Source organism: Gambusia affinis, linkage group LG15, assembly GCF_019740435.1.
Source record: "Gambusia affinis linkage group LG15, SWU_Gaff_1.0, whole genome shotgun sequence".
NCBI lineage: Eukaryota > Metazoa > Chordata > Actinopteri > Cyprinodontiformes > Poeciliidae > Gambusia > Gambusia affinis.
In genome coordinates this window covers 25,575,869-25,602,322 of record NC_057882.1, presented here as the reverse complement: position 1 = coordinate 25,602,322, position 26,454 = coordinate 25,575,869, and the positions used below count along the sequence as shown (strand labels likewise).

The following is a 26,454-nucleotide window of genomic DNA, read 5'->3' as shown; positions in this document are numbered from 1 at the left end:
ATTCCCCCCTTTGGTTTTGACAACTTCCCTCTTGTGGTAGCAGATCTGTGACCCAGATATCTTCAGGAGGTGGAGTGTGCAGGCAGCAAAGCCCTGGGAACCGGCGCCGGGGAGGACATTTACAGAAATGGATGTGATGTTTGCCTTTTGTTAATTTTCCCCTTCATTAGTTTCTGCTTTCTGGATAATGACCTGCCCTGCTAGTATATCTACCTGTTTGGGAAGAGAGTAGCCAACTGTAAACTGTGAGTCAATATCAGCCAAGTGAGTTTCTGTCCGCAGTGTGGATGAAACCTGAGATCTGCTTTGACCCGCACTGGGTTCTGACGCAAAGCCCAAAGAAAATACTATTTGGTTCCGTCTCAAATTGGTTTTTCCTTTCTTTTCTTCTTTAAATGAACCAGCCTTTATCGGACTTCTTCAAGCTCGACTATGAGTATCTGTTACAGACACGTTTATTTATAAGCACTAAATACAATCTATACATCTTACCTATACATCCCTAGTAATAATAATATTGATGAAAAAGTTCCAGTGCCAGTGGCAGATAATTGCACTTATAACAAGACATTTTTCCCATTTTCTAAGTGAAATAGTCTGGAACTTGTACTTTTCCATGAATATTAAACAGTTATTGACTAAAAACAATAACTGTTTTCTTGGTGAAATGTTACTTGCAAGTTATTTTTGTCTCACTTGAAGTGAAATAACCTCCAGATGAAAGATGAACTCACATGAAACAGATAAACGTTTTTCTCCTTGACTGAATGGCGGCTCATTAGCTGTGTTCACCGTACATTTCTCCTTTCTCTCTGGTTTCGTTGGTATATTTAGGCACCAGCAGAACTTTTACCTTAAAGTCATGATTATTTGTTAAAATAGATAAAGTTCTGGCTGCAGAAGATGCATGTTTTCTTTAAACTTATTCAGATTCTTATTACAACAGACTTGACGTTTATCTTCTAAAACGTTCTTAGAAATCATGTTACAGTTAAATTATGTTTTCAGGAAGAAAACACCATTTTCCTCCATTTTTTTTTTTACACACACATGTTCATATAATGATTTTATTTGGACATTTTACCAAAGATGATCACGTTTAGGCAGCCTAGAATATCCTGACTTTAGCCTAGCCTAATTGAAATAACTTAACCTTGGTCTCTTCTGGCATTAGAGAAAACCCAGTTTTATTTTTGCTGCTGTCAAGCTGATTTGTTGGAATATGTGCAAACTGGGATGCCAAGTTATTTAATCTCAGATTAGTTAAGAGGTTGGGTTGCATCAAGAAGACATCCATATTACAGCTAAAGTTACTTTCAGAACGTTTTGGAAAAGCAACAAAATGATAGATGTAGGATCTTAATTTGACTGAAATCAGCTCTCATAAACTCAGATTGTTGTGGTGAATTTAATAAACAGTGAAAACCTTTCGACCCAAACATTCGGCCTTTTCTACCTCCTCTGTAAAGCTAGATGAGATTTTTTGAGTTTTAAATTCAGAGCCTGAACCATCTGTATCAATTTCAGTGTGAGGTTTGCAGGTGCCTGAATTTAAATGTAATTCTCCAGAAACATCAATAATCCTGCAGATTATCTCTGTGGATTGTGTGGCTCAGATTACAGTTGACTGGATAATCTATTCTATTTAGATCTGCTTTAAGTGTCCCTGTGCTAGTTAGTCAAATGTCAGAAGACGGTTTATGTCAGCAGCATTTGGTGGTCTAGTTAAAGTACTTTGTCTTTCAGCTATAAATAAGTGTAAAGGTGTAACAAAATGCCATCCTGAGCTGAGCGCTTTGTTTCTGGCCAGGTGTGAGGCGCTAAGAGACCCAGAGACTTCCTCGCTGATGTAGAGTCCTCTGGATGTTTTGCTGCTGATCCTTTCCACAGAGGATTCCAGCAACATTTCAGCCCAGAAATAACAAATGTGCAGAGTGTTATTTTTCCCCAGCTTCACTTAGAGACACAAGTGCAAGACGCAGTCCAAAATAGGGCCGGGGCTTTTCACACTGGAGAGCAGCAACATGGACATGATGAGAGACAAAAATACTCAGGTTAGAAACATGTAGTTATTACTGTTGCATTATTTATGGGTGAAGGACAAGAAAAAATTATGATCTTTTTTCTTCATGACTTAAAATTTCATTAATAAAATCCCACCGTCTCATTTGTTCAGAAATGAACAAATGTTAATATTCAAAGTCGTCGTCGTCTGTTGATCAGGGAATTGGGTCGCCGGTCAGGGACACGTCCTTCCAGCGTGTCCTGGGGCGTCCTGGTCCTTACCTGGAAGGACAGGCCAAAACACCTGGACAGAGGCGTTCAGGGGGATCCGGAAAAGATAAAGACTCCTTTCGATGTGGAGTAGCAGCAGCTGTATTCCCAGTTCCTCCCAGAATGCCGAGCTCCTTGCCCCATCGCTAACAGACAGCCCAGGCACCATGTGGAGGGAGCTCATTACGGCTCTTTGTAATGTTAAAAACATTAAGATGTACTTTATTGTCCCATAAGGGAAATTCATTCAGAGCTGAAGTGCAGCGAGAACAAAAGCCACTGCTGCACATCTAAAAGGACGATACTCAACATTAAAACTGTTAAACTCCTGTCAGCTGACAGGTTTCCTGTTTGACCAAATCCCAAACGTTCTCCGTTGATTGGGATCTGGTGCCTGTGACCTCCACGTCATGATTAACAAACCAGCTTCAGATGGCTTGATCTGTGAGAAATGGTATGAAACCTGGTATGAAACCTGGTATGAAACCTGGTATGAAACCTGGTATGAAACCTGCAGTAACGGTTTCATTACGAGACATTTAAACACTTCATTATGGCATAAAAGACCCTGGATGGATCTGAGCTTCACACCAAATTATGACCCTTCAGCTGAAATCCAGATTTGTTGAACCAGATCATGTTTACACTGTAAAAACACAAAATCCTACCAAGTATGTTTGGTCTAGTTTCTGGAGCAAATATCTTAGAAGACCTGAGATGAGATAAAACTAACTTATAAATAACTTTCCAGCACAAAATATGAGCTTGTTTTAAGGAAATAATTTTTAAATATTGATGAAAAATTACTAGTTACATTGGCAGAATATTTTACTAAAAGTGTGGAGAAAATATCTGCCAATTGAACATGAATTTTTTCATCTATACTAAGGAATTACTGACTTGAAACAATTTCATATTTCATGCTGGAAAGTAAGGGATCTTTTTGAACTTTAACCAAAATGACTTGGTAATATTTAGTGTTTTTTGCAGTGTTTCCAGACTGTTGATGTCCTGTTATGTGAGCCTGAGGAGAAACCAGTGGGCTTTAAAACCACCTAAATCCACTGTTTCCCTGATCCAGTTGCTCATCTTGTTTATAGCAGGTTGTCTTTGCTCCTTTAGACGTCTGAGGGAATCGAGTCGCTGCCGTTTGATTCTCTGAGTTGTGATTTCGGTTAGCAAACACCTAATTATGTCCAGAGAGGATATGCTACTACTATATTACTCATCTGGAAGCACAGAGGACTCAGTTACATAAAAGCTGCACAATATGTCTTAATTTAATCACCAAAGTATCAATATGTGCAATATTGTAATAGCATAACTCATTGGGTTCAATATTTAGAAAATAATGTTCTCGATGCCCTCAACTGACAGACGTTAATAGAAAAGATAGTTTGCATTCATCTGATCCTATTCATACTTTCCTAATATCATGCAACACTAATTTGGTTGTTTTTGCAAAAAATAAACTTTACAAATGGGTGAAAATCCATCAGACTGTAAGAATCCATTTGTCTGAAAGCGTTCAGCCTCCTGCTCGCTCCTTCTGTCTGCGCCAACCTCTAAAAACTCTCTGCACAAGGTCGAGCCGTTGTTTGTGAGGGGCAACGTGATAAGTTGGTCCGGGGCGCTGCGTTGTCAGAGGGGCACATTCAGCCAGAGGCATTCATTTCCTCCAGCCGCCTCATTCAGGCAATTTAAAATGTGTATGCTCATGGGATGATCAGGCAGCGGATCGCCGGCCTCAGCCAGAACCGGGAAATGTCTGGGGATTACAGGAACTGCAGGTGTGAGGGAGAGACGCTAAAACTGTAATCAACACGGCCGCTTGTTCCCCATCTTAATCTCTTAGCGGAACCAGGACCTTCGTAATTATTTTTGGGGCTTGAGCCGCTTCACTGGAGCTTTGGGGGCAAAAGGGCAAATACAACTCTGTGTTTGGTGATGCAGTCCAAAATCAGAGCGTGAAACGATGGCTGGATTTGAATATGTATCAAATATATTTCTGTTGTTTGGTGTTTGTTTCTAGCAGTGTTATTTTTGTAAAGATTAAAAATACCAACCCACTAACATAAGAAATCTTTTAAATTCAATAAGTGAATACATTTTTTTAAATTAAAAAAACATTTCCCCACTTTTAGAAGTCAAGTGGACCAAAATTCAGTCATTGAAAATATCAATATTATTTGAGACAAATAACCAAATTTCCCAGAGTTGTCTCAGTATTTTGTAAAATTAGTTGCTAAATGTGGATCAGCAGCACAAACTTTTAGCTAAAGAACTAAATGAAAGCTGTGAAATGATCAGCTAGCTTAAAATTAATTTTACTTCACTTTTTTTTTGTTTGGACAGTTTTATTTTATTTTTCTGTCCTTTAGTTCTCCAGAATAAGTGGTTTCTTCACAAACCAGATTTCAGATTCATTCGTATCCCAAATTGGGCAATTGATGTTGCAGCAAGTATTAAAGCAGTTATTTTTCTGTTGGTTAATAAAAATGTGCAGTAAACTCAGGACAACTGGATGCATCAGTCAATTTTTCTTTTTATAAATCTAAAACAAACAAAAAAGGGTTTTAGATAATTAAGTTCCCAGCTGTTTGTGGAAAACCATTTAAAATTCTTGTAAACGGTGGAATCAAATTTATACAGAAGAGACAGAAAATAAATAATAATACATCAAACTTATATAGAGCTTTTTACGACTCTGACGCTTTGAAAATCTTTAAAGATTTAAGTTGATATAAAATGAGTTTTGATCAACTTCTTTTGTCCTTCATTTCAATTTTAAGTGTTTGTGGTTAAAGTGAAAATGGGATATTTGCAAACCATTAAAGTTTGTAGATAATTAATCATGAGAGTAAGAAAACTCGTTCTAAATCCATTATAGTGCTAATTGCAAAATGAAAGCGCCAAAGTAAAAATAATGACGAAGCTTAACAAAGGTAGAAACAGGAAGAGACTTTTCTCTCTTCATGAAGCTAATCTATGTTGTTATTGGTGACATTTTACTAGATATGCATCAGCGGGTGGATTTCTGCTGCTTCATCACTCGCTGCCATCAGCTCTGAAATCTCTGCACTTTATATAAATATACTTTATATAAATACACTTTATATAAATACACTTTATATAAATACACTTTATATAAATACACTTTATATAAATACACTTTATATAAATACATGGGTTCAATAGTGTTGGTATCTTTTAGAGTTACAAATCTGTTGTGAAGCACAACGACCTGGTTGGGCAACAGGTCACAGGTTTCCAGGATCACCAGCTGAGATGTGCAGAAACCGATTAAAGAAACATCTTTAAAGCTGGGTTTATGAAAGAAAATGTTTTATGTTCTGATAGATGAAAACATCCAATTTCATTTATGCTAAGGCTAGTTAGCATAGCCACTGATGACAGCAAGTAAATAGTTTTCCTGTAACAGCACGTTGTGTCATTGATCAGCGTGTACACGGATATGATTGACAGCGCAAGTAGGCAGGGCTTGTCGCTCCTACGTCTTCTCTGATTGGCTGATGATGAGTGCCAGCCTATATCTCTTATTAAATCTAATGCTGCCAGAATTTTTAATGCCTTATTACGTCATCAAACTTTTTCATGTGACTAATTTCATTTCTCATTTAATGGAAACACTGCAAAAAACAAATAGTTTTTATTTTTTGACGTTTGCAGAATACAGGCAAAGATTTGCGCACATTCGTAATGGAAACACTTTGAATCTGGAACAATTTGATCCGGAGTGAGAGACGATGGGGTCCGATGTGTTCAGGCCCGATAACGTTGGGCTCGCTGACATCCACGTAGGCAGGTAGTGAAAGCTGCTCTACTATTTCTCCTTCATTGCTTTACCAATAACTCTGGGTGTGCAATAGGTTTCTCATTTAGTGGGCTCCCAGCTGCAGGGACCGATAAGGTTTCCTGAACACACAGCGATCCGCTCTGCTGTACCAACAGAGGAAAACTGGCAGGCGGCTCGTCTTTACTCAGGGAATCTAAGGGTGTCGTTTTTAAACTACTGTAAGTTATGTTGGCCAGGAAGAGTGGGAGTCGGTTAAACTATGGATCAACTCTGGGCTTCACAGAAATAGGATCAGAGCTCAGAGCAGCAACTTAATGTAAGATATTAATTCAGAGAGTTAAAATCACTTGGGCCATGATGGTTTACTCAGTGGTCTGCTGTTGCGTCTCAGCTGATCCCTCCAATCCCCAAACATACTGACGATGTTCTGACCTTCTTATGTCTGAAACATATTCCTCCTTTTCTGAGCCTCAGTTTTACTGTTGCATCTCCCCGCTCTCCTTCACAAGATATTTCACAACACAGACTGAGTCCCACTTACTTCCTGGACAGCAGTCCTCACTATATTAAAATAACACTAAATTAAAATAACTCTATTAAAATAACCCTGTATTAAAATAATCCTATGTTAAAATAACACTAAATTAAAATAACCCTGTATTAAAATAACCCTATATTAAAATAATCCTATGTTAAAATAACACTATATTAAAATAACACTAAATTAAAATAACCCTGTATTAAAATAACACTAAATTAAAATAGCACTAAATTAAAATAGCACTAAATTAAAATAACCCTATATTAAAATAATCCTATGTTAAAATAACACTATATTAAAATAACACTATATTAAAATAACACTATATTAAAATAACCCTAAATTAAAATAACTCTATATTAAAATGACATCATGCTTCTCCGAACTCTGCATGATGGACGTCAAAACAATCAGTGCTCTCTTTAAAACCTAATCTAAAAACAAGCAGCTGGTAGTCTAATATCACTTTTATTTAGTTAATTTCACTTTAAAATATTTATAAAGAGACAAGGATAGAAAGCAAATGTGTCTTTTATTTTATAATTGTTAGGAAAGTTGTGGCTGCCGTCAATATTAATGACTGTTAACTCTTGGTGTAATTTGATCAGCGGGTTTCTAATCCAGCTGTTTCAAACTGAATCCCACCGTTTATGAGTCCAACCAGGTGAGTTACGTTCACAGACACATGAACTCGACTTGAACAGGAAGAAACCATGAAAAAACATTTTCAGTCACTCTGTTCAACACTCCCATCCCTGAAGAGATTAAGTGACGTTATGGATGTCATAACAAATGTTTGTGGACAATAAATTGTCCCAGAAGTTTTTGTGATAAACGTTGATTTTTTAAGTCCATTTTTAGATAACATCCATTACAATGGAAGAATACATTCTTAAAGCTCATTAAACTTTAAATTCTAACAAGCATTTAATACTGGAACTGTAAGACATTAAATAAATAAACCAAACAAACAACAAATAAAATGAATTATAAAGTCTCTGTAAATTAAATTTTCCTAAGTTTTAGTTGCGACCAAAGCAGAAAACTTTTATCATCCAGTTTTTGGTAGAAAGATAGAAAAGAGAAAAACAATAAACCACACAAATGGAAATTATTGATCTCCTTTTAATTTATCACGTGATTAATTGATTTATTGCTAATTGCAAAAGGCCTGAGTGACGTAGGTGAACATTTTTCATTCTCTGATTTAAATAAGAACATTTGGAAAAAGCAACAAGAGGAATATTGAAAGTTGAAGTAGTTTCTGTCACAGAGGAAGTTCTGTATAAACTATGAAGCTCACAGTAAGCCGATTTAAACAGCCACCAGCTGCGATTATGCAGTATGTGGTTCTTCTGTGGCTGGTGTCACCCGTCCCAGATTGGCTGTGCTCTCTCAGACCCAGCTGCCCTCGGGAGCAGAAAGTGTCCATCATATCCATAATTATCTGGAAGGGAGGTCCATCACTGTTGCATCTTACGAGCATACAGGCAGCATGGCAGGACATAATCCCATCATCTCAGCCAGAGGAGGTCAGGCATACATAAATTTAACGCAGAGCACTTTTACATGCTGCAGGGCATTGTGGGAGGTTTCATCACATGAAGGATTGATGCTTTGGGTCGCCGAGCGCCCCAGTGCCCAGGAAATACTGACTTTTTTTATGCACTAATTTACTTCTAGACGTGTAGCAACGCTGACCTATTTTTCCATTAACATTAATTTGACAATTTCTTCCATAAAGCAATATTTGACTGGCATAAATCACATATTGATGGATAATTGCTAGTGAGTCACACTGAACCTGGACGAGTTACGCTCAATATTTGATTTATTTATGAAACTAGGCTTTTCTAAATGAGCTTTTTTTTTTAGGGTTGACTTTATTCTTTTTAGTTTATAAAAATGTGACCTTAAGCAAATTGATCATGCATATTTCATCAGGTATTAAATTGAAGTGCAGTAAACAATTTACTCAGTTGTCTATAAATATGAAGAGTCAGAGAGAGTGGAACATTAAAATGTTTGTGTAAAAAAAGTCTTCCAATATTAAAGAACCACATTATTATTAAACCCCCAGATGAGACGGAGAGTTTTTTAGACTTTTCTACATCTTAACGGTAATAGTTGTTGAGTTGTTGTTGATAGAGTTGGCTTATGAAGACCTGTTATCGATTCAAAAGCAAGAAAAACTGAGAGATTAAATTGAAATGATTTTTGAGAGACTACAGCTTCCTCCCAGCTTGCTGCTAATGGTGCTGAAGTTGGCGTGTGCTTTGTAGCTTTCAGCCTGGACTCCTGAAACTACATCAGGAGTCCAGACTCTACAGGACTCCTGCTGTAGTTTCTGGAGTCCAGATGCTACAGGACTCCTGCTGTAGTTTCTGGAGTCCAGACTCTACAGGACTCCTGCTGTAGTTTCTGGAGTCCAGACTCTACAGGACTCCTGCTGTAGTTTCTGGAGTCCAGACTCTACAGGACTCCTGCTGTAGTTTCTGGAGTCCAGACTCTACAGGACTCCTGCTGTAGTTTCTGGAGTCCAGACTCTACAGGACTCCTGCTGTAGTTTTTGGAGTCCAGACTCTACAGGACTCCTGCTGTAGTTTTTGGAGTCCAGACTCTACAGGACTCCTGCTGTAGTTTCAGGAGTCCAGACTCTACAGGACTCCTGCTGTAGTTTCAGGAGTCCAGACTCTACAGGACTCCTGCTGTAGTTTCTGGAGTCCAGACTCTACAGGACTCCTGATGTAGTTTCAGGAGTCCAGACTCTACAGGACTCCTGATGTAGTTTCTGGAGTCCAGACTCTACAGGACTCCTGATGTAGTTTCTGGACTTTACCAGTAGTTTTCCTTTCACCTGGTAGTCTACTCCTACTTTGCGTTTGTTTCTCTGCTTGACTCCTCCCAGGTTTAAGTTTGCAGAACGTTTCAGGGAGAAGAGAAGCGCATTGAGCGTCCGAGCCGCTTTGGCACACTCACTTAAATAGCTAATATTTCAAACAGGCTGTAAAGAGAGTCCAGGTCCCTCCTGAACAATAAAGCAGCAGTAAGAGGTGGATCCTCCGTAATGCAGATGGATATTTCTCTGCCAGGTCTTCAGCTGCTGCTCTCAGCAAAAGCCGGAGTCAAAGGACAGGAGGTTTACTGAGCAGACATGACTCTCTGTAGCTCTGCTTCTGCTTCAGTCTTGAAATATTGGTGCAGCATAATGTATGTTAAATATTTAGTAAACGGTTTTCTCACAGATGCCCTTGCTGTCTGCTGTGTAGATTGTGAAGCAGCGCGGTGAGATTGGGGCAAGGAGAGCGTAATTCCTGGCGTATATGACAAGATCTAAATTGGCATGGAGGTGAATTTATTTCTGTCCCTGCGGTGTGAGGACAGAGATGACGGTCAGGTGATGATCCCTAATATCTGAGCCTTCTCACGCCTCATTCGCCTCGCAGGAATAACATTGAGCATGGATTTAGCAAAGACCTTGACGTGACTGCCTGCTTGCAGGGAAGAATGCGCATTGTCTCTGCTGCATGGCGATCAGAGTCTTAGAAAGGTCAACAGTGTCATTTGTGTCTCACTTTTCAGTCGAGTTAGAAATATACAGAGTTTAATGTGATTTATTGTACAGATAACCTTTTTAAATTGACCAACATTTAGCAAAACACTTTGATGGATGAAGTTGATTAGTAAATCTGAGTACTACAAATTAGAAGTCGTCCCTAAAACCTTGTTTGCTCTCTCACAGATTGGACTGTAATGTGACTTTCTTCTGTAAGTAATTCATTAGCAGGTACAAGAGGCCTTCCATCTTTACTCTGTGACCACTGAGCATCGCTGAACTCCTGCAGCTGCAGCGAACTGGTTGTTCCCCAACTAAATTACAGAGAAAGCTCCGTTCCACTGAGGACATTAAGAAATAACTTATCCTGCATTAAAAACTTACATCATGTACATATTTATGAATTCTTTAAAAAGTGAATTGTTGTTGTAGTCAAAGTTGCAAAACTGTAATCCTTCCTTTTGCTAAAGTATTAAATAATATTTTATGTCGTTTATGAATTGCATCAATAAACATTAGTATCCAAAAATAATATTCAAGTCAGAATAGAACTACGTTGACATATTTTCACTCAAGTAAAAGTAAAGCGTAGTAAAAATACTCCTAAAAGTATTTCATGAGTTACTAGTCACTCCCCCATGTTGGTGTTAAACTCCTGAGGTTGTGGAGGGTTTAATTATGGGCGACCTTCGACCTTCTTCTGCTGTTTGTGTTTGTATGGGAACCAGATGTGCATTTAGAAAGAATCTGGTCTGGAAGTGCAACAAGAGGAGCTGTTTTCAGCCGTCTCCCAGCTGGAACCTCGTTATTGGACAGTGTTAACACTGTGGAAAGTAACGCTCCAGGTGTGGAGTCAAAACAAGTTGCTGACCCAGAAGAATCAGACTGTTCAACTCTGCATGCTACAAGGTTTTTAATTAGCTTTATTGGATGAGGAGATTCTCTCCTCTGGTCTCAGTTTGGGTCTCCGGTTTTGGGATGCACAATGCTTTGCAGAAAAAGTCCAACTCTTTGCATTTTCTGACATTTCTACAGGATTTCTATTTATTTTTTAAACAAAACGCAAAATTGTGACTTTGGTTTCAGAATTATCTTCACCCTGCTCTGAGTCCAAAGCAGCCTGGGTGAGTGTTTCCCATGTATTTCCCAGACACAAAGTGACATTTTATACCATATTCAAGTAACTATGTGACCTTCAGTTGTTAAAAAAACGCTATACATCAAAAGGAACTTCAAAGAGATTTGATTTTGCATCATATTTGTGTCTGATGGCTTGAAATTGGTCGCCGTCTCTTTAAGAACCTCCTACCTTTCCGTCATATCAGTGGTTCTTCTCATGCCGTCCATTGATGCTGTTGACAGCCGTGCTTAGGAGCATCCGCTGGGTGTTTGCTAATTGTTGCTGCCACTAGTCTGAAGGAGCTGTGTGGAAGAGGCATGGGGGTAAAGTGGGGACTGCAGCTCCAAGCTTGACGGTTCTTTAATTAACCTCACACTGACTAGAATGTGTGAGTTTAATTTGTTTATTTCAAATCTTTCCATCAATGTGACTTTTACTGGAAATCATTTAACTCCTTCCAGTTTCCTATAAACTGACCAGCTTCTCTCTCCACACTGAAACAAAACATTCTTTTTTTTCCATGTTTTTCATGCTTGGTCACTTCCTCCTCACACATTTTCTGGATAAACATCGACGTAGAAGAGTAAAAAATAAACATTGTTATTCTTAGGACTCTTTGAGGATAAATGTAATTAAGAGAACAATATTGTTTTACGCCTATTTATAAGGTTTTTTATTGGCTCTACTGTCCTTTATTTGAAAGAAGTCAGAGAGCAAAGAGGGTAATGAGAGAGACATGCGGCAAATGGGAATCGAACCTGCGACTACCGCCATGTGTGGAGTGCTTTTCCTCTGCGTCGCCGCAGCAACCAATATTGTTTTACACTTAAGCTTCAAAGCCACAACACAACATCCAGGCAACAATATGACACGTCGTTGAAAGAGCAGTAAATGAGAACATTTACCTTTGTCTGTAATGTGAATTCAGGGATTAAATGTAATTATTTAGAACCTCAGAAACAAAAAGGCTCTGAAACAAACCATGCAAATATAAGCTTCATCTCCTTAGATGAGGTCTCAAGGACACACATGCGTGTGCAGATGCACACGTTATCCTTCCCTCTAACCCTCTTTCCTCTACTCCCACTACTAAACACACTAGCACATTAAATCCAATTTACAGCTACAATCCAAAGGCTTGTATAATTGAGATTATTTAAATGTCTTTTTATCCATGTCTGTGTGTTTACCCTTGCAGGCAGCGCATGCACCATGTCAGAGTACAACAAGCTGAAGAGCACGCTCCTGGATATGCAACCGAAAGCGTTGGGGAGCGGCGAGCGGAGCCAGCAGCGTGACATGGAGGAGAAGAGGGCGCTGGTGGACGCCATGTTTAAATACCTGGATGGAAACGAAGACGGCCGGCTGATCAGCGACGAATTGGAGAAGGTGACTTTTATTCAGTGCACAAAAAGTACGAGTAGCAGCTGCTTCAATATATTTTCACTCGAGTAAAAAAGTATTTGGTAAAAAGTCAACTCAAGTACAGAGTTACTCATCAAATTAAAATTTAACAATTACATCCACAATATGAAGTAAAGTGGAAATTTTGGTATTTTGAGGACCAAAATTACAATAATTCATATGAATAACAAGAAATAACAAAATCAGGCAAAACAAAAGTTTCCCTGATCAGTTTCTTTCAACGCGTCACAGAAACTGCAGGTGTGAATCCGTCTGGAAAATCTTTGGTTCAAACATGTTTGATTTTCATTCTGTGGGAAGAAAATCCAGAAATTTGACTCAAGAGCAGAAATACTTCATAATACTCAAGTAAAAGTCAAAATACTGCTAGAAGTACTTCTTTGATTCTGATTACCAAATGACAATAAACGGATTTAATCCAAATTAGCACACTTTAAAAAATGTTTGTGTAAACGAGTCAGTGTGGTGAGATCAGGTTTTACATTCAGACGTCATTTTAACCACTGCTGTGGTTCACAATTCAACTATAAAGCATTAACAAGATGTTTGTTTAAGTTTTAACAAAAAGGAATGCATTTATTGAAACGCTTGTGTGTTTAATTAGATATGAGCCTTTAAAGTTAAATAACAGATTTAATTAATCTCTCATTTCTTGTGTGTCATAAACCCAAACGTTGCTTAATAATAATCTCATAAGAAGCTGAGCAAATAGTCTTAAAGTGCTACAGAATACTGGTCTTTTGTTGGATGATTGAAAATCCAACAAGTTTTATTCTGTTTTTACAATAGGAGAAAAAATAGTTAAGAGACTTCACCCGTTTGTCAGCGCTGCATTAAAAGATTTAATAACGCAGAGAAATCCCTTGATAAGACATTCTTATCATGCAGGGATTCATGAGTTCTGCTCTGCATCGATGACGGCTTTCCGGATCAAAGTGGAAGTGCAGTCATCCATCCGCTGCATCTTCACTCGGCGATCTGCCTTTTGTCACAGATAATGTTGGATGGTGAAGTCCTTTTACTGAGGGTCTGAAGATGTTTTATTCAGACGCCCCCGGGCAGAGGGCGCCCTGTGACAGCAGACACACGGCAGCAGCCGCACAAAAAGTTTCACATCCTTTAATCTGCTATGTCACATGTGCGTGTCCATATAAACCATTTAAAAGAAGATTACTGGGAAGACGGGGTTATAGTTACAGACCAGCAAAGAGACATATGATGCAGCTTTCCTTACATTACCTTTAGATTCTTTAACCTGCACTTCTCAGGATCTAATTTCTGTAAATCAAAATTAAATCTGACTCATAATTTAATCTAGATAAATTTATGCTTTCAAGCAACCAAAAGAAAAAAGTCCATCAGCTGTTTGCAGCATCTACACTCTCTAACAATCTGTTTTGCATGTTTCATGGCCTTTAAACTCTGCAACAGCTAAGAGGCTTTTGCTTCTTCTTTGGGGGATTTTGCTCATTCTTCATGCAAAATGCTTCTAAATCTGTAATATTCTCTCGCTGTGTTGGATGCTTTTGAGGTTTTTCTATAGAGTATGCAAATAGGGCAATGGAAAAATCTTTGCCTCTTGAATTATTTGTTTGTGTTTTGGCAGATTTGATAGGATTGGTAATTCTGTTATGGAAGCTATAGTTTTCTGTTTGTCTTATTTTCAAATAGCTTTATGTTTTCCTTTTGAAGCTCCCCGTTATTCACAGCCGTCCTCCTTCTACTGACAGCCGGGTTGGAATATAAAGCAACATGATTTTAATTCTCCTTTCTGTGTGATGTAAGCTTGCTGTCTCATGTATTTGCAACTTATTTGTTAGAAAGCAAAGTAGTACAATAATCGTTTCTGAAAACAGCCTGTGGTTGTTTTTATGATTCATTCTGCAAAACTTAAATAAGAATCTGATAGAAGAATCTAGTTCCTCACTCTATGTAGAGTAGGAATGTGTGATATGTATGGTAGAAATGGGCGTGCTGTGGCGGCGTAGGGGACAACGTGACCCACATTTGGAGCCTTGAGTCCTCGACGCGGCCATCGTGGGTTCGATTCCCGGACCCGTCGACACTTACTGCAGTTTTTCTCCTTCCCCCTTTCCTGTCAGCCTACTTTCAAATAAGGGACACTAGAGCCACAAAAGACCCCCTGGAGGGGAGGGGAAAATATATATATATATATATATATATATATATATATATATATATATATATATATATATATATATATATATATATGGTAGAAATTAGACCTACGATGGAGAGTTGTAGTGTAGCGGCTAACAGCGGCGATGATTTAACCGGTCAGCAATAAAACAGAGGAAGACGTGTGGAGCGGCGCGTAAAGGAAGAACTCGTTAAAAAGGCTCAAATATCATCAACAATCTGGACCTGGTTTGGGTTCAACCTCCTGGAGGACGTCCTGCAGACGTCCGGCAGACGTCCTGCAGACGTCCGGCAGACGTCGAGCAGCGGGGAAGCAGCGCAGGCGGGATCGGTGTTAAAGTGAGACTTTTAATGGAGGCCTGGTAATGATGAGCAAAAAGCAGAAGAGTTAAACGTTACATACAAATAACACCCACAATACAGATATATTTATTTCACTCAATTATGTGACATTTTTGTTTGTATTATAAGATTTCTACAAATCATGTTGTGATATATATCGTTACCGTCACAATGTGATATATGTTGGGATATGAATCTTATTGATGTTAAGGGAGAGAACCAGATAAATCCTTGACATATCAATCTGAACAAATGTATGTTGTAAATGTATTTGTGTTTTAATGGTCCGTTGACTTTAAAACTGAGGCCATTGAAGCCAAAGCGTTCCCTCCTTTCTGCAGAGCGTTCCTGTTCCTCTGGCGTGAAACCAGAGAATCATAACGGAGGTTAAAGTTCATCTGACGCCTCTGAGACACTGAGGAAGGAAATTACATGCTGTACTTTTGTGAATATGGAGGCTGCACTTGACTCTAACCAGAAACGCTGCTGACTTATGTTATGATGTGTTCAGGGACATTTAAACAGTCTGGAAAAAATCTGGACGAGCATCTGCAGCAGTGAGGAGACGGTCTCCTCAATATGCTTTACTTTAAATAGTGAAATAATGCAGGGTGACTGTCTAGCTGATCTATGAATAGAAATATTCATGTTTTTATTTGACATCTTGTATTTAACATTTGAGTTTATTTTCTTGAAATTGTCATAATGAAATTGGGAATATTTGGAGCAAAAGGAAAAAGAAACTTCATAGTTGTAGTGAGACATTTGAGTTTACTGATGCGATGCTTCTGCAGATGTGGCTGAAGGAGCAGATGGAGAGCAGCCTGATGGAGTGCACCATGCAGGACCTGCTGCGTTACGACGACTACAACAACGACGGACATCTCAGCCTCCAGGAGTTTTACACAGCTTTCCGTAAGTTTTCTCTTCTTGGCTTTCAGAGAGATCTAAATGTTTTTGTTTGTTGTTTCCACCAGTCAGTGTTTTGTGGCCAATCTGCCATCACTGGTTGTTGTTGAGCTTCCGCCTGTTTTTTAATTTCTCAATTAGAGCTGTTATGTAGGAAGAAATCAGAAATATTTAATACTCATATTTAATGTTTATAGCAGCAGAAACTTGAAGATGTTTGTATAAGTAAGATGTTCTGCAAAACAAGGTTTGAGTCGAAATGATTATAAAATGTGGTGGTTAGCGAGCTTTACCAAAACAGCAAGGTTGTTGCAGAACATTTTAAAATCTAGAATTCACGCCGGATGACAAAGAAAGACAAATATAACATAGTATCCCTTCCTGTTATCTGCTGGAAATCACATCCGTTTTCTCCAACTTATCAATCAAGTTTATTTGTGCAGCACATTTCAGCAACAAGGCATTTCAAAACCTTTACTTCATAAAAATTCAAAGTCAGAAACACTCAGTCGGCAATCAAAGCATTGATTTTGTCATCAGATTGTTGTTTTATTGATAACCTAATTCTAAACAGTCCATCCATACCATTCGGTCCATATCAACATCCAGTGAGGAATATATAAAACACACTTTGAGTTGCGTCCACTTCAGTCCATATGTCGGCTGCAGTTGGAAACAAAACCAGTCCAGTTGCACCAGTTGCAGCGGCCAGCGTTCTTCCTCTCCATCCAGCGCCATGAAATGAAAGTGTTTCAAATCAAATGTTGATTGTTGGGTCGCCATGCGCCCGACCTCGGCCTTGATTAGAGCCTCTGAACCACCGCTGGCAGCTTCTACCTTATTAGGACCAATGATCACCATCCTCTCACTAAAGCCACTGAAACGCCAACCTGAACATTTTCCTGTCGCCATGGGAACCACGTTACGATTTAAAAACCAACAGCCCTCCTCCAAGCATCACTTGAGACATGAGTAGAAGAAGAGGTCAGGTCCTGCAAGGTGACGGAAAATGTGTGAGGACAGCAGGTAACAATGGCAGTCGGCCATTTGAGAGCCTTTAATTTCACCTGGTGACGCTCCATTAAGCTCCGCCGCTAATTCAGCCTCCAGCGAGAGGCTGCAGCAGAAAACGTCTCACCGCTGTCCAGAGGGGCAGAAATCTGACTGTATTTACCCCTGGGGTATTAGGCTGAGTTTATCAGAGCATTTTATGTTTGACAAGCAGCTGAAGAGGTGGGCAGGGACCAATAATAAGATATTGATCAGATAAAGCTCAAGGTTAAGTGTTGGACAGTGGAAAGGCAACAACCACAGGGAGTCATTATGTCTGAGTGGCACATCTGGTATTTTAGGTAATGTGGATGCTGGTAAACTGTGAGATTTATCATGATCGTGTGTGTGTGTGTGTGTGTGTGTGTGTGTGTGTGTGTGTGTGTGTGGGTGTGTCTTGGAATAATCTCAATCCTGTATCCAGTGAATGATCTGGGAAACAGCAGAGCCAGAAATCACAGATGTGCTTACAGGGAGGAATCTGACAATGTAAAGTTAAACTTGCTCCTGAATGATAATATTTGTTTCAAAGTTTATTATTTTCCAGGCCAAATATCTGATTCATCCCCACAGCTCTTGGAGACATTTTAAAGTCTTTTAACTAAAATGTAAACTTTAGGAAATGTGCATACAGTTTGAACTCTGGCCTCATTTACCAGATTATAAACCCAAATTTACCTGTAAAAACCTTGAAATGTTTAGTGTGAAGCAGGTGAAACTCCTAAAATGAAATGATTTGAAATGTTGAATCTTTTAAAAGGATTCATTAGTCGTTGTAACAATAGACTTTATTTGATACATTTTTATTTTAGATGTAAAAACAGCACAGTAATAATAATAATAATAATAATAATAATAATAATAATACTGTAGACAGTTTAGTGTTTTTATCCAAAATATTTCTGATAAAGTTGTAAAGATAAACTTTAATCTAATACCCTTTAATAAAACCAGTTTTCCTTCTCAGGGCAAATTTATCAAATTAAGTTACACAATCAGACTATTTTCTCATTTCTTCTGGATTTATTTTATCTAAAAAATGAAATGAATAAAAATCTTGTCTCATTTGTTTTCCACTTCTAAATGTTTCTCATCTTTCTGTTGGTCTGTCACAAACAGTCCCAGTAAAACCACTTCAGTGTGTGGTGACACTGGGACAAAATGGGAAAGGAAAAAGGTCATAAATGGATTTTTAAGCTACTTTATTTATTTCTGAGTGCTGCCTGGTTTTGTGGTTTCCTCCTGTCCTGTAAAACTCAACACATAAATCTTGACAAGTGCATCACAATGTTTTGCTGTCTTGCCACATGAATCTTGTTATATTTTTTCTTTTGTGCAACAAGTTGATTAGAAAATATGGTTGGCCAATAGTCCTGATTGCATTCGTATCGACCCGCTGCTCCTCATCCTGTCGTGTTTTCTGCTCTCCTGTCTCAGAAGAGCTTCAACACCTTTTCCTTTCCTAAACACTGCAGGTTTTAACTGATTTATCCACAGAGATTATGGATAATTAACTACAGAGAGCAATCAGATTTACAATTGTGTGTCTAATTCAATCAGTAAATGCAGCCATAAAATGATTGTAAATCCTGTAATAATCCCTTTGATAAGTCAGCATGAGTTCATGATGCAAGGTTATCACACATTCCTGGGAATCTGTTTGAGCCTGAAGTCTCGTTTTCTGAGATAAGAAGAGACGAGCTGGAGGGGAAAGTTGTCAATGTTTTCTCTGGTGCATTTTGCTCCAATAATTCTGCAGGTTTGCTCAGTAAAGCCTGAGAAAAGAGCGACTGCTCTGTGCAACAGAATCATTCTCATTCTTTTGGAGCTCATTGCAGGACGGAGATAACAACGTAATAGCTTTGAATCAGCACTGCAGTTCCCTAATGGTTCACAGGTTCACAGGCTTGTGTTTCCTAATATTCATTACACTGTCATTATTGTGGAGGAGGAGATGCCCTTTGTATCAGAACCAAAACCTTGTAATTACACAATAACAAATGTGCAGGAATTTGCCTCACGGACATGAAAGCTGCTATCGGATCACATGAACTGTAAGCTAAAGGCAGCAGTGTGTTAACAGTAGTCGATAAGTGAGAGGGATTATTGAGAGAGACCTGTGGCCTACAGGTGTAATATATATTATATATATTATATATATATGTACAGAGCACTAACAGAGTTGTTACATTTACTTGGATAACTTTTAGAGAAAAATTGCTTTACTACGCAGTACTGTTTACTCAAATCAAACTCAGTGGATTTTCTACCCACTGAGAGAAAAACACGTTTTAACCAGAAACTCACTGAACACAAACACACAGCTGCAGTTTAAAACATTTTATTTGTTGTTATATTGACATTTTGGTCCTTAAAATGCCAAAATGTCAACTTATTTTTATGTTTTGGTCCAGTTCATAATGAAATTGTAAATATTAAATGTTTAATAAGTTGGTCAGTTACTCTGTAAACTTGGACAAACAGTTGGACGGCTACTTTTTACTTTTACTTGAGTGAAAATGTTTCTATATTCATAAGTACAGTAAGGATGAATATAACTTCACATAAAAGTTGTTGGATTTTTGTTTGTAAAAATATTCAATAATTTTAGTGTCACTTTAAATTTGAATAGCATACATAAAGGTCTAGCTCTGGTTATTCATTTTGGTTGTCTGGACTGTCGGCCTGCTGCGCGTTCAGAGCCTCTCAGTTAATCAGGGAGGAGATTTGTTTGCTGGTTTTGTCACTGAAGCTGTTGCATTTGTCAGATCGTCGTGCCAGAAGGGAACTTTCCTTCACAGGAGGATTGATGCACAGCAGCACTGCGGCGCTTTAATTTTCCACTGAGAAATGAGGGGCCTCAGCGTGGGGTCCTGTTGAGACTGTGGTGCAGCTGGCGTAAAGACGGGAACATGGAGAGCAGTGGAAACCCTCCAGGTCCCGCCGACACATGAAGACGCTCCATCCTGCTGGAGCCGATTCTGGAAATCTTTACCTTTAATTCAAGCATTTTACAGCAGAATCAGGAACAACACAGAGAAACATAACAAGGATATCATTTTCTCAAAGCTTATTTATTTATATATCCGTTTACTTACTAATAATCCACAGAAATTATTAGTCATGTGAAATGTTTACAACTCTGAGTTAAATAAGTGTTTTTGCTGCTCAACACAAAATTAACTCAGATAAGAAGAACTGATCCAAGACATATAGTCTGACATTTGTTTACTAAAGACAGACAGATGTGCTAACACCAGCATGTTTATTATACGCTTATTATTCATCTTGGTACATGTCAGCACAGCAAACTGAGTTATATTCTACCGGCTGTAATAACAACGTAAATCTGTAAATCTTTTCTGGGAGAAAAGCCCTTAAATACACACAAAACCTGAACCTCAACCATGTTTTAAAAGCTTTTCCTTTGATTAATATCCAACATGTCCATTTTGAGATTCTTTGTTTGGAAGGAATACATCTCAAACTAAAAGTGACTTTCCTTTCTCAAAAGGACAACAGTTTGTCATTTAAACCAGGGCAACTTTCTTATTGTTTCCTCCTGCTGCTCCCTCAGCAGCTGCTCCTTTCTCAGCTAATCCTCTGCTGTATTTCCTTTCCATGACTCCAGTAAGGAGTGTAATTATAAGGAGATCCCGAGCAGCACTGGCAGCACCACTCAGCAGCTCTTACTAATTTATCAGGAAAGTAAAGAGACACCAAGAGGGAGGATGAGAATGAGAAGACGAGGAGCTGAAACGGATGAACAGGAGATGAGGGAAGCCTTGGACGAGTGTCGGTGCTTCCCATCTACAGCCCTAGAAACAGTCAGTTTGTGCTGAAGAGACGTTTGTCTCCTGATGCTCATGTGGAGTCGTTTATGGGAGGATCTGGCTTCATGTCACGAAGTCTCGCATTTCTAAGTAATTTGGTTTTACCTTCACTAACGCAAGAGGAGAACTTAATGATTATAAGAGACAAAACGGGGAGAACTGCAGCCACTCTGTCTGGATATCTAATTGCAAAGAAACAATCAGCGAGTAGAAGAGCAGCTTCAAGGGTTTTAATTAAAGGAGCGTATCTGTCTGCAGATAAACAAAAACAAGTTTTAATTTAACTCAAGAGGAGGTTTTCTGCATACATAACTCATTCAGTTCGAGTCAATTTATCAAAATGTGGTAAACATGATTTTAATGTAAAAGAACACAGTAATAGTAATAATGATAATAATAAGAGGCTAACTCATGAACAAGTCTCTCTGCTGTACTTAATATTTTCCTTTTATGAAGAAATAAACTTGCCATGGAAAATATCATCCTTTAAAAGTGTCGGATGTCCAGATTGCAGTCAGCTGCCACAAATGGCCCCCGAACCACATTTTGGACACCCCAGAGTTTAAAAATGATCCTTTCAAAGTGACTCAAATCTCCTTTCTCCTTCCCAATGCTCCGTTTTAACCTTAGAAATCATCTTCTCTAAATGATCCTGGCGTTTGTTCCCTGGAGTTGCTTTGTGTTGTGTCCAGTTCAGTGGTCAGCCGGTGTACATCGCTTTGTGTCTCAGAATGATTTAAACTCTGCCTCCATGTTGGACATTTACGTTCCTGTGATGCCAGATAATGTCTCTTTTGTTGCTGCACCTGCCAGCCTCTGATCTTTTATGTTGCTCAAGTTTGGCCTTAATCTGCTGAAATGATCTGGCTGAGATCAGATATCACTTTTACAAGAGGCGCCTGTTGTTCTCTGACGGGTGATCGACCTCCAGCGAAGCCGTCAGCCGCAAAGTCACTTTGAAACGGAGATCCTGGAGTCTTTTGTTTCCTCTGAACATGGCCTGCACCTCCATTGTTTTCTGTCCTTACCCTTTTCTTATCTATTGTACTTTAATATGCCTTCAACCTTTACACACAATTCTGATTTATTTCCCTGAAAATCCTGTTCTCTTCTTTTAATTCTTCTCATTTTAAATCATTACCACACCACTCCACCTCGCCTGTGTCCGATGCCTCATTACCGCTCACTGGACCTCAACATCTAATTGGCAGTGTGAATTTGGGGCTATGGTGCCTTCCAAGTGTCATCTCTATTCCTGGGTAATTACCCATTGTCCACAAGCCGCACTAACAGGTAAGGGACTGTAAAGGCTTTAATCCAAGACAGATTTCCTTTCTGCCTGAGGCTCTGCAGCTTCGTGTTATTTAAAAAAAATTACACTTTCCTGTGATCCGTTGGTGGTTTGCTCCCTGATCAGAACACGTCTGAAGCTCATTGTTGAGGTTTTCTGGAGGTTAGCGGTGGTTTAACTTCCCTTTCAGAACAGCATTAAGGAGAAACATGTTTATCTGAAACCTGCCTGGATCTTACTGAATATCTCTGGTTCTATTAACTGAAAGTAAAGTTTGTTTTAGGAGGGAAGCTCTAAAGAGACACAGATTTAGATCAGTGGTTCTCAAACTTTTTCAGGCCGAGGACGTTTAGCAAACATTCACAGACCAACTTGAAATTGAAATTGCCCCGCAATAACACATCTTAATATAAACAACATGAAATGAAAATATTAATTTCCCAACTTACTGTCTTTGTTCCTCCAGGGGGCGCCGTTTTGTAAATGTGACTGTCCACGATAAAACCATGAACTCTGGGCGTTTTGACTTATTTACATGCCAAATTTTCCAGTGACGGAAAAGTGTTGTGTGCACTAGTAACATTTTAGGGCTATTTGTAGTTTAGAAGCATAGTTAAAGTTCAGCCAGTAGATATCCCAACATCAATAGTTTTACTGTGGGTGTTCAGATGCAGCTGGTCGGTGTGGGGTGCAGCGCTGCTCACTGCCTTGTCATCATAACTCATCAGCTTGGATCTACATGTCTGTGGTCTGATATCGATCTTAATAATGTTCAGAAACTTTCCACCAGTATCTTCAGGTTCTGTCTTTTAATGACCCAGTTTTAAGCCACTTTTTCTTTGTTTTTAAAAATCCTTTGGTAAACTGTAATGGCCCACATCACAGTAAGTAAATGGTTGTTTGCATGCAGATCGTTTCAGATGTTGGGCGGTTCTGTTCTAATGCAAAGAATGAGAAAAACCTTTTTGGACAATAATGGCTTTAAAATGCAGTTTATAAGACTTTAAGTAAATGGTCCACCAAAATAAAATAGCTTTTGACTGACTAGCTGCTTTGGTCTAACTTGTGCTGGAAACCAGATGATCATGATTCACAATATAAATCATAACTTTGCTTCTCCAGCTTCACCCATAAATAAAACTAAAAGTTGTGTATTTCAGCTGAAGGAGGGCCGTCAGTAATTTATCACCTTTTTTAATCTCACTGTAATGATTGTGGTTTGTAAGCTTAATGTGATTAAGGTGGAAAAGGACATGTTTGTGAGGAATATCTACCTGTAGAAGAATTTACTGTGCTGCATGGAGATGAGGTTATTAACCTCTTAAGAAGCAGAGCCAGTTGCTGTGGTGACATGAGATTTCTCCACAGTACTTTAATTAGACCCTTAGTATATAACACGTGTTTAATGAGCTTAAACATAGAGAAAGATTATATTTTCTGCCACTACAATCATGTTAATATGAAGTCAGATAAGTGATACAGCATTTAAATTAAACATAAAGAATGGAGCAGGCTCTCCTTAGGAACATGAAAAACATCAGCGCCTCTTTAACACGCCTCTGGTTGTTTACACACTCGGATCAATACGTGTTGTTGAGTGAAAGGAAATGTAATGTGAAATATAAGAACCATCAATAGGCTCACAACCAGGGCAGGAAGGATCTGAAGGGGTTTCTGGAAAGGTTTTAGTTTCCTTATATTCAATAATCTCAAGTCCTAAAAGTCTTAAATAGACCCAGATTTACCAAACTGCTGCAGGTCTTGACTTTATGTCTTAAATCTGTAAGTTATTCATTGCTTCTTACATATTTTTTTGCAAAATGAGCTACAAGCTTTAAATTAGTTCTGACTTAGTGCTGTAACAAAACTATAAGCCCCATGATGCAAGGCAGCAGAAAACTGTCAGAAAGAATTTATCCTCCCACACAAGCCTGCAAACGAAAGCTGTACCCAAAGTTGTCTTAAGAAAAATACAGTTAAAACATTTTTGTTACCATGTCTTCTATCATCTGATTTGGAAATGTATAAATTAATTAGGATTTGCTTGGAAACATGTCAAAGGCTATTAAATAGTTTTACTTAAATTATAAAGTAAAATCAAGTGAATTAATTTGGTCTGTAATGAATTTTCCTGGGTTTGGTAGAAACCCTGGAACACTTTGTGAAGCTTTCTGTTTTATGCACTGCCAGATTTATGGGCTGCTATGACACGATATTTGCTAGACTATAATATTTCAAGTGCAAGGCATTAAAAACTTTGCTTGAATAAATTTGGACACTTGGATGGACTTTAACTGTCCTTGGAAACTCTTTATATTATCTTAATGATCCCAAGAACAGAGGAGAGGAAACGAGTGAGTTTACGTTGCTTTTGTCATTGCAAAATGCAGTGATAAACTTTTATACCATCCAATCTTATGCATTATTCATAAAGAATACATAAATGTGTTCTGATGGTGCCTACATTTGATGATCATCAGTCCTGACATAACTATCACTGAATTATTTAGAAAATGTGCCGTTCAGCATCCTGACATGAGTGAAAATTCATCGGAACAGACAGAGCGTTTGCATAGCACAACATGAGATTAAGAAATACTATAATTGAATCATTTCTGTCATATTTGCATTGCATTTGCATAAACTGCTTTGCAGCAGAAGGTGAGAGAAATGATCCATGCCTCAGTACAGAAACATCTCTGTCAACAAATCACATCTTATAGCAGGAAGACATACAATTATTGTTGAACAATCAGGATTTAAACAATCACAAGTAGTTATTTGTAATTCAGCCATTTTTACTGAATGTCCATTGACCATATGCTGTCGTTTTAATACAGAGACGATGCTGCATCTCATACGAACAGGCACACAGAGACACCGCCTCAAAGCCTGTGGTCACCTTGCCGTGATGTGAATACAATAGTGAGAGATGCCCAGTCGGTTGCCATAGCAACTGTGGCTGTCTGTTTAATCTGTAAATTATTTATTTTGTGGAACACTTTCCTGATGCAGCTAATTCCCAGCGGATAGGAGAAACGGAAAATAAAAGGAGAACTGGAGTTATGGAGGCAAATTGAGCGAAGTGAACGATTAACAGTTTGACGTTACAGATTTGTGTAGCTTCAGATGCAACCCTGGACATTCCAGGCTCAGCAGTGAGCATCTTTTATGAAACACAGGGTTCGTCTTCATGCTGAAACGTTTCAGCTCCAGTGTGCATCCACACAAAGAAAGACGAGAGCAGTTCTCAAAGGACAAATGGAGGCAGTGGGCCATCTGCTTGTTTCTGATGTTATAGATGTGCTTCTGTTGCTCAGCTCCTATAGGCTGAGCAACACAAACCTCTACCAGACCTCAACATGTACGGGTTCAGTTATTGTACTGCGGAGAAAATAACTCGCAAATTAGAAGTGAAAGATTGCTGAGTGTGAATACGGTGCTAAAAATGAACTGTTCATACATAAAACTCACCTTTTGGGTTTCAGATGTGAAACTTGGTGTGTTTTCACCTCTGCTCCACTTTATGGCACAAATATGTAAAAAGTAATAACTTAATAAAAACAGTATCTTATTTGATCTGAGTCTTTGGGTCAATTAATTGGAACCAGTTTAATTTGGTCTCAATTAAAACCAGTTTACACTGCCTAAATGTAAAATATCCACCTGTAAAAACTCAGACAGGAATATCTTTTTAATTTAAAGTGGAATTGAAACTTTAGAACAAATATTTTTTAGCTCGCATAACATCTTTTGGAAATTTTGTATAAAACCTGGAACTTTGCTACATTTTGGCTTATAATTGTTGTAAACATGTTTTTGGGTTTTGTGCAAATTGTTAGTTGACATGCTGGTTGTCCTCTTCATGCTGGGCAATTTGTCTGATTTAGAAACTTAAGTCCAGACATCGAATTGGAAGAAACAATTACTGTTATGGTAAAATATGTCTTGAACATTGTTTGGTGTATGAACTAGACCGCTGGTTGGTTTCTGTCCATAATGTGAAATGAAGGGTAAAGTAATAAATCAACTTGTTTGATTTTCTAAAATATTCAGATGAACTCATAAGTGCAGCCTAGTTTTGACAGAGTTCACTTTGTTTGGATTGGTAATGAAATATAGTTTTAGGATTGTAA

At 38.5% G+C, this 26,454-nt stretch overlaps 1 protein-coding gene across 5 annotated transcripts in view; it reads left to right on the top strand.

Annotated features, from left to right (window-relative positions):
- fstl4 (follistatin-like 4) overlaps positions 1–26,454 on the top strand; it is a 173,122-nt gene that overhangs the window by 99,952 nt on the left and 46,716 nt on the right. For all 5 annotated transcript variants that reach the window (XM_044140379.1, XM_044140383.1, XM_044140380.1 and 2 more), the window contains 2 exons: positions 12,507–12,697; positions 16,030–16,150. In XM_044140379.1, coding sequence (XP_043996314.1) covers positions 12,507–12,697; positions 16,030–16,150 — 312 coding nt within the window. The remainder of the gene's footprint in view (positions 1–12,506; positions 12,698–16,029; positions 16,151–26,454) is intronic.